This window comes from Papaver somniferum, chromosome 1, assembly GCF_003573695.1.
Source record: "Papaver somniferum cultivar HN1 chromosome 1, ASM357369v1, whole genome shotgun sequence".
In the NCBI taxonomy this organism is placed as follows: Eukaryota; Viridiplantae; Streptophyta; class Magnoliopsida; order Ranunculales; family Papaveraceae; genus Papaver; species Papaver somniferum.
The window spans coordinates 184,973,089-184,981,472 of record NC_039358.1 but is presented as its reverse complement, the minus strand read 5'-3'; the positions used below and the strand labels follow the sequence as shown (position 1 = coordinate 184,981,472).

The following is an 8,384-nucleotide window of genomic DNA, read 5'->3' as shown; positions in this document are numbered from 1 at the left end:
TATCCGACCTTTTGGTTGTTGATTTAAATTGATTGACACTTGGATATTGGTCTTTGGTACCATCCAAGTTATCTCTCTTTGATAAAGACTCGCAGATTTCTATTTGCTTGAGTATATATCAAATCGAGAGATTGAGATATAAACTCTTTGATATACTTTTATCTAGATTGAGTCTGACTGTCTAGTTGATTCTCTAAAAAGTGTATTGGAGTTTGTCCATACAGATTGTTAAGCGAAATATTGGGTGTGGTTGTTAGACCCCCACTTTTTCAGTTACCTCTTATTTTCAAAAGATATGTTCAAGATTCTCTGAGCTATGTTACGAGAAAAAATATAACTAATTGTAACGTGTTTTTATTTCTTAGCATTTAGGATTTATGAAATCTACTGACATAAGTGTTAACAAATTGTTTCTAGAGGAACAAAATTGCTATAAAAAGCAATGCGATTCACGTAACCAATTGTCGATGGCCTTGTCATCTCCTACTTCCCCACCGATGAAATCTTGAATTACTAACTCCCACTGTAAAATAAACTTCCAAATCCAAAATACATTAGAAGATTTCTTGCATTAAAAACAGATTAGTTCTTGAAATATTTAGCTTCAAGGATCGTATTTATCTATTACATGTTTATATAAATCTAGAAACAAATGAACATTTTAGCATATTCAAGAAACACTAGATAAGCTTCCTATCATGGATAATCTTTCTCGTTGTAACATCTAGGTACCGATCGTTTGCGTCTTCTCCAGTGAACTTGAAACAACTTCCCACGTACTGGCAAAACAATTTTCTCAATCCGTTTTAGTGATATTTTTCGCTTTTAGCTGGTTATGGTTGCTCCGCTGCTTCGTTCGCGTAGTTTCTTGTATTCTTTTTGTACAATCTCTTCTCTTCTCTTCTTCTTTTATACTGGTTTACGGTTTTTGTTCCGCTCCTTTGATAATGAATTTCTGCGTTGTTGATCAGAAGCGTAATAAAATACCCAGTGTAGTCAATCTCGACCGAGATGGCCGAGATCCGTCGATAACTAACGTAGCGAAATATTGAATTTGTCAACAAAGACGAAATCTGGGCGGAATTGACCGGAATTCTTGGTTGAATTTCGGTTGACTCGGCCGGAATTGGCAGGAAATCTCCGTTAAAGTTTTTGAAATTTGTATGAATCTTGACTTTTTACTATTTTAAATGAAGATTCGTTTCTTTTTATAAAAACTGGTGATATTTTATAATATATATATATGTGTGTGTAAAAAATGTTTGATATACATATTCTGGGTATAAAATTCCTAAACAATATTTCGGTAGTTACTCTGACATTTCAACCGAAAATCTCCTCGAGATAAAATTGTCCAAGTATATCGGTCTCGGACGGAAATCCGGAATTGATTACATTGGCAAAAAAAAAAAAAAAAAAAGAAAAGAAAAAAAAAAAAGGTCATTGTATTCTCTGCGCAGAGGCCCACATTCACACAGAATGGATAAACAATAAAAAGAAAAGGAAAAGTAGGTTGTATGGAAGACCCAACCTCTCCATGTTATAGTTTGTTTTGCAGCTTCCCCTTCCCTTCCTTTTCCTCCTCCAACTTCTATATGTTATAAATAGAACATCCCAGCACAAACCATACCCTCTCAACACTTTCTTACATTCCTTCCCTTGCAATTAATCAGTGCCCAAAATTCTACGACATCTCATTTCATCAAAACATTCTCGGAATCTTATCATCTCAGTAAGCCATAAACATACAATCAAAAATGTGTAATTCTAAGGCCAAGAACAATTGGAAAGCTACTACGACCAGTACAATTGTTGACACTCCGGTAACACCACCTCCTGTTTCTCAAATGGATGGTCGTCCGGTACTTCAACCAGCGGGTAATCGTGTCGCCTGCCTAGACCGACGTAATTCATTGAAAAAAGTCTCTTTGAAAACTCCACCACCACCAACATCTACTACTAAAACCAAACCTTCATCATCTACTACCAGTAGTCCACCAATTTCTCCAAAATCAAAATCTCCTCGGCCGCCGGCGCTTAAGAGAGGAAACGATCCAAATGGTTTAAATTCGAGCATTGATAAATCGTTAACACCCCGATTAACAACGCCGATACTAACACCAACTTTAGTGAGAAAGAAATCCAAGAAATCTCTTACTATAAATGTTAATAATAGTATATCTCCTATGACTAGCAGTAGTACTACTAAAACTATTGAACGTTCATCTTCTTTCAACTATCCTTCTTCGTTGATCGTCGAGTCTCCTGGAAGTATAGCCGCTGCAAGAAGAGAACAAGTTACACTTATTCAAGCTCAAAGGAAAATGAAAATTGCTCATTATGGTAGATCTAAATCTGCGAAATTCGAAGGAAACATCATTCCTGTAATCGACACGTCTTCTAATACTCCTGTAACAAGTCCTAGAGAAAAAAGATGTCGTTTTATCACAGGAAATTCAGGTATGTTACTGATTCATTTAAACTTATTAGTTTTAGCACTAACTATATATCATGTATTAATTAATATTTATGTTATTGCAGATCCTCTCTATATTATTTACCATGATGAAGAATGGGGAGTTCCTCTACGTGATGACAAGTACTTGTACAGGGTCCATCAATTTAGTCAGGGCTCCATTTTTATTATTATTACGGGTATTTATGTTATTTTTGTTGTTGCAGGTTGTTGTTTGAAATGCTAATGTTGAGTGGTGCACAGGTTGGTTCAGATTGGACTTCAATCTTAAAGAAACGTCAAGATTTTAGGTGGGTAGTTTTTATACTTTTCCTTTAAAATTCAACACTATATTTAGGTTGTTTGATTGATTGTTCTAAAAATTTATCATCTGCTTCTTTGGTTTTATTTACTGATTGGTGCTAAAAGAAAAAGTATGTGTTCTCAGGGATGCATTTTCAGGATTTGATCCAGAAATTGTTGCCAATCTTAATGAGAGACGAATCACATCAATCAGTACTGAATATGGCATCGAATTGAGCAGGGTTAGAGGAGCTGTCGATAACTCTAAACGAATTCTTGAGGTAATTTACCAAAAACTTATTCCCACATTTCCACCGTACACGTACAGTTACTCTTTCAAGGTTGAAATTTGTTAAATTTCCCTCCGAAATTTAACCTTATGTATACTGGCATCGTCTAGCTAGGAAATCATATTAGATTTCATACACCATTGAAGTAAATTTTACAGTATGACCAAAAAAAAAAAAAGTATATTCTTCTATTTTGGCACATTTTTTGGATAGGGATTGCTTTGGTCGAAGAAGATGATTGGGTCTATTAAGCCAAATTCTCTCTCAAATACCTTAGCTCTCTGTATTTTCAGTCCATTTTATTGTATAGGTGGGCTTACCATTTCTCAGAGTTAAATATGAAGCCTATTATTGGAACTTCACTTCCCAATAGAGGGGCTTCACAAGGATTCATAGTGACCCCGTTAGTTGGCTAAGGGATCTAAAAACATATAAAAAATCGAAACTATCCTTCTATCTGTTAAAAAAACATATAAAAAATCGAAACTACCCTTCTATCTGTTAAAAGTACTAAATTATCCTTTCATCAGTTAAAGAAAACCTAATCAAAAAATAAAAACTTATCAAAATCATACTCCTAACTGTTCTTGTCTTTCGTCTCCTCTCCTCCTCTTCTTCAACCACAACTCTTTTCCTTTCCATTTTTTTTCCACCGTCTACTATTAATGATGATTCAAAAATTTTATAATTGCCGATTAAAATCTATTTTAAAGATCCAGAAGAAAAAAGTTCACTCAAATTCCATCGAAATTTAGAGTAGAAAATACAGTTACGGTCGGGTGTTCTTCGTTTACTAGCCGTAATTTTGATTTTTTAGATTTGCATGTGATATTACGGTTGAGTTTTTTTAACCGTAATCATTGTTACGGTTGGTTTCGAGTGAAATCCAACCTGACCTGACCGTACATAATCATGGAAGTTCAAATTTTCCTGAAGTAGTTTTCAATTTACGCACACTGCTACATGTTGTACTTAATTTTTCACACTATATAAGGACCATAGATCAGAATATATCCAATGATCATAACTTTAGGCCAGATCAACTAAATTGCCGTAATTAAATGTCTCCATTATTTTACGGTTTTACAAATATTTTGTATATCTTTTTTTAGGTAATAAAATCTTCACAAGGTAAATCTAAACGCTTAAACCAACAAGTTATCGTCTTCTTGGGACTGTGTTTTTATCTGTTAAGATTTTATTACCTAAAAAAAGATATGGAAATATGCTGCGTTTCATCACAGAGAACTTTCAAATGATAAAGGTTCAAACCCTAGTTAGCAATTCGGGATTCGGAAAACGTACGGAACGACAAATGTACGAGTATTATACGGTTTTGTAAAATCCAGATTCGGTCCAAAATTCGGTCAACGGGACGTGATTCGTCATTAATTCGGAACGGCATACGTACGTGTATAATTCGATTTATAAATGTGAGTTCGGCTCTGAAAATTCGGTATCTATATATAACAAATAATTTGTATTTATAAGGTCATAGACCAATTTTTATGCATATGTGTGAGTTATTTAAGGAAAAAATAAACTCAATATGATGATATTAATAATATATACAATATTAGTTATCCAAAAGGACGTCGTATAGTGGTTTAGATGCTTGGTTAGTGAGTTTGAGATCTCTCTCACCTTCACCTTCAAATCTCTTCAGTCGTTTTTGTTTCATAAAAATTACAACACGTCTAATATTCGGTCGTGTATGTTATGGAGGCAGTAAAGCCCAAAAAGTGGAGTCTTTGAAAAGTAAAAGCTAAAGAATTTATGGCGAATTAAGCGGACGTATCATCCGGGATACGTAAAATTCGTGAACGATTCACGAATAATCCGGGAATGCCACATAATACGCGACTTGGGTTCGGAGTTGCAAACGTACGCGAATAAGACGGTAAAATTCGTGATACGGAAAAATTCGCGAATAATTCGCGAATCATTCGCGAACTTACTAACTAGGGTTCAAACTTTAGCACGATAGGAAGAAATGGGACTATAAGTATAAAGAGAATATGGGAAGTGTACTCTTTACAAAGGATTCACAAACGTATTCATAGTTGCCAGTGCATGGAAGTTACTTAACAGTAGCTTGCCATCTAGGACCATCCGTGATCCGTGTCCTTACTTAATTAAACATGATCAAGTTGGATAAACATTAACCACTTATTTGTTGCATTGGTATATCATGACCACGTTAGCTTGTTTGACCAGTGGACTGAATCAACGTTAGATTTCAAAACAACAAAAGAAAGAGTTACGTTTGATTTTAAAAAACCAATCGTAAATCTTTTACACTTGGATTTGCTTGCATTTATCTGACCGTAAAAAAAATCACGACACTTTAAATTTTGTCCATATTTTACGGTTGGGATGGACTCTATGAAATTAACCGTAATCTTTATGGTCCAAAAACCTAACTGTACGTAAAACTGTAAATCAAATTCTAGGTTTTTAAAAAAATCTTTTTTTTCCGTTTTCTTTCTCACTTCTACTTCTATTCCCTCTAGAAACCCAAAACTTAATTTATTTTTCTCTCTCACCCAAATAAAATCAAAATCATTAATCTAATCCAATATTAGATTGTATTAACACTAATTAAATGAGGACTGTTTGGCCATTATGAATTTTTTAGATAAGGGGTTTAGGAAATTACTAACTCGTGATCCATTTTTGTCTTATTAGTGAAGCCCTGATAATAGGCTTCTTAAAAATAGGGTTCAAATTATAGCGAGGTTAAAAAGAAAGAATTGAATAGCACCGGCGATTTTATTCTTTCGTTTTATTGGTGGAACATAATATTTTACTCAAAAAAAAAAGTGAAAAATAGCATAAAAGATTCTCCAAGGCTAATCTTTCTATATTGATGAAACTCAAATAACAAACGAGTAGACATCGGAATTGATTAGGTGAAAAGTTTGAGCCGTACGGAATGAATAACATGTGATTGCATGTTACTAAGAAATGAATTAATATGATTTTCATTTCTTTTTTGCCTAATCAGACAATTTACTAATGCCAATTGTTTGATTTCATGTATAATTGCAGATTCAAAGGGAATTTGGTTCATTCGGCAACTACTTGTGGGGATTTGTAAATAACAAACCCATTTCAACTCAATACAAATCATCACACAAAATCCCAGTGAAGACATCAAAATCGGAGACAATGAGCAAAGACATGGTTAGGAGAGGGTTTAGGGGTGTAGGGCCAACAGTCATGCATTCATTCATGCAAGCTGCTGGTCTCACGAATGACCATTTGATTACTTGTCCACGGCATCTGCAATGTGTCGCGGCCGAGGCATCTCACCGTTCTATGGTTTCCCCGGCTGTATAATAGCAACACTTGGCAGTAACTATAAAAAGGATGATGGATCACAGATATAAGAAAGAGAGGAGAATTACTGCTCCACGAAATCGTTAATACATGCTAATGAACACTAGTTGTTTTCTAACTTTTTTTTTTTTTTTTTAATTTGTGAATATTTTGATGAACTAAAGAAAAAGAGGAACAAAAAATAGATTTGCTGTGAAATTTTTTGAAAGACAGTGATGAAAGGGTTTGAGATGGATAGCTAGATAAGAATGGAAAAAGGGGGATTCCAAAAGATAACAGGGGATACTGACGCATGTGTTTTGGTGGAGACATAGAGGAATACAAAGCATGTGCAAAGAGACAAGGCAGGTCATGTGTTGAATGTCAGACAGAAAGATGTGCTAGAGCTTTCAATATTCCATGTGATGACCACCACCACTACTCACGCAAAGTCCTAATTTTCTTAACAGGCTGTGTCAATGAAAGAGAGATTATATATAGGGTGACCACTGCTGGACCCTGTTTGTCTCTTTAATCTCTACCCTTCTACAACTCTGTATACATATCTGTAATTTGGGTTCTCCTTGATCTCTTACTTTTGTTGAGATAAGGAGCTGTAATTTCAAATTTTGGGCTAACTTAACAGTATGGCAGTGACTGTATCACAGATGGGAGTGTTTAATAGGTACGTGTGAGTTTTGAGTGTCTTGTAAAAATTTCTGTAATGCATGTGATGAGGTTATTATCATGTACTACTAGTCTTAGTTCTATTTACCTAATTATATACTTAAGCTTTGTGTTTGTTTATTTATGAGTTAAACCAGATAACGAAGATCAAGTATCTTTTCCACATGGAAACATGTAATGTATCTTTTTTTTATTTTTTTTATGAACAGTCAGATCACATTTCATTCAATCTAAAAAGGTGAATACATGATTGTTTACCCAGAATTAAAATGTTTATTTGGAAATGTCTACACAACATTCTCTCTGTAGGTGCTAGAATCAATATAGATAACACCTGTAATTTATGCAATACTGAAATAGAAAACATTGATCACCTGTTTATGAATTGTGATTTTGTTAGTAATGTCTGGAAGTGTCTACCCTACAACACAAGTAGGGTAAAAACTAAAAGTCATAATTTTCGAACTTGGTTTAAAAATTGGTTCCAAAATAAAAACAATTTCAGTCATGATAATGTTAACGGGGAAAACATTTGTGCAACTACTATTTAGTTTATTTGGAAAGCAAGGTGCCAGAGTGTTTTTGAGAAAACTAAACCTTGTTACAAGTTTATAACTAATCAGATTGTGAATCACATCATGGCTCAGGCAGACATCAACAACAAAGGAAAGAAGAAAACAATTAATACCAAACAGAAAGAAGATGACAGTAATAAGGCTTACTTCACTATGGCTATTACAAATCAGAGCTCAGAAGTTTTTCTTATTTGTATGTGACTGATTTCGCAGGCAAGTTCAAAGGTGCCAGGTGCAGTGTTGCTTCGCAAGGATCGATCGAAGACAAAAGAAAGACCATGATAACGGTGATGCAGTGGTTGACTAGTATGAATTGTAAAAGAGTCACAATTACATGGAAGGCAATGGGCTCCTCCAGAGACTCCTTTTTTGGGGAAGGAAACTTGAATCTGGAAGATCATTACAGAGATGCTGAATTTCAGAATGCTTATAACTCCTTTAACTCTCTTAAGGTTGTGTTATGTAATAAAGGGAAAGACAATATTATGGTTTGTAATATATATAGGCTAACAGTCCTTTTTAGAGATGAGGTATGGTCAGAAATGGATGGGAGAAACATGAAGAACTGGTTTGAAGTTTTGGACAGATTAGATCAGAACCTGCAGGCTACTACAAGTTCTACATATGGTTTCTCTACGCAGGGTGAAGACCAAATTCTAAATGGAGATAGTGAAATTGGGAATATGGATGATGAGTGTTGTACCAAGATTATGGATCAGGGAAATATCTTCAATGTATACAATGAAGACGGAA

The 8,384-nt window shown here is 34.5% G+C and overlaps 1 protein-coding gene across 1 annotated transcript; it reads left to right on the top strand.

Annotated features, from left to right (window-relative positions):
* The first annotated feature begins 1,559 nt into the window (after window positions 1-1,559).
* LOC113309778 lies at window positions 1,560-7,176 on the top strand. The gene is made up of 5 exons (XM_026558291.1): window positions 1,560-2,460; window positions 2,542-2,599; window positions 2,683-2,766; window positions 2,904-3,039; window positions 6,100-7,176. The coding sequence occupies exons 1-5, from the start codon at window positions 1,758-1,760 to the stop codon at window positions 6,388-6,390; spliced, it is 1,272 nt and encodes a 423-aa protein (XP_026414076.1). The 5' UTR covers window positions 1,560-1,757; the 3' UTR covers window positions 6,391-7,176.
* The last annotated feature ends 1,208 nt before the right edge of the window (window positions 7,177-8,384 follow it).

Coding starts and splice junctions, on each gene's coding strand:
- LOC113309778 (XM_026558291.1), top strand. CDS start 1,758: ATGTGTAATTCTAAGGCCAAGAACAATTGGAAAGCTACTACGACCAGT. Junction 2,461..2,541: donor TTTTATCACAGGAAATTCAG/GTATGTTACTGA, acceptor ATGTTATTGCAG/ATCCTCTCTATATTATTTAC. Junction 2,767..2,903: donor AAGAAACGTCAAGATTTTAG/GTGGGTAGTTTT, acceptor ATGTGTTCTCAG/GGATGCATTTTCAGGATTTG.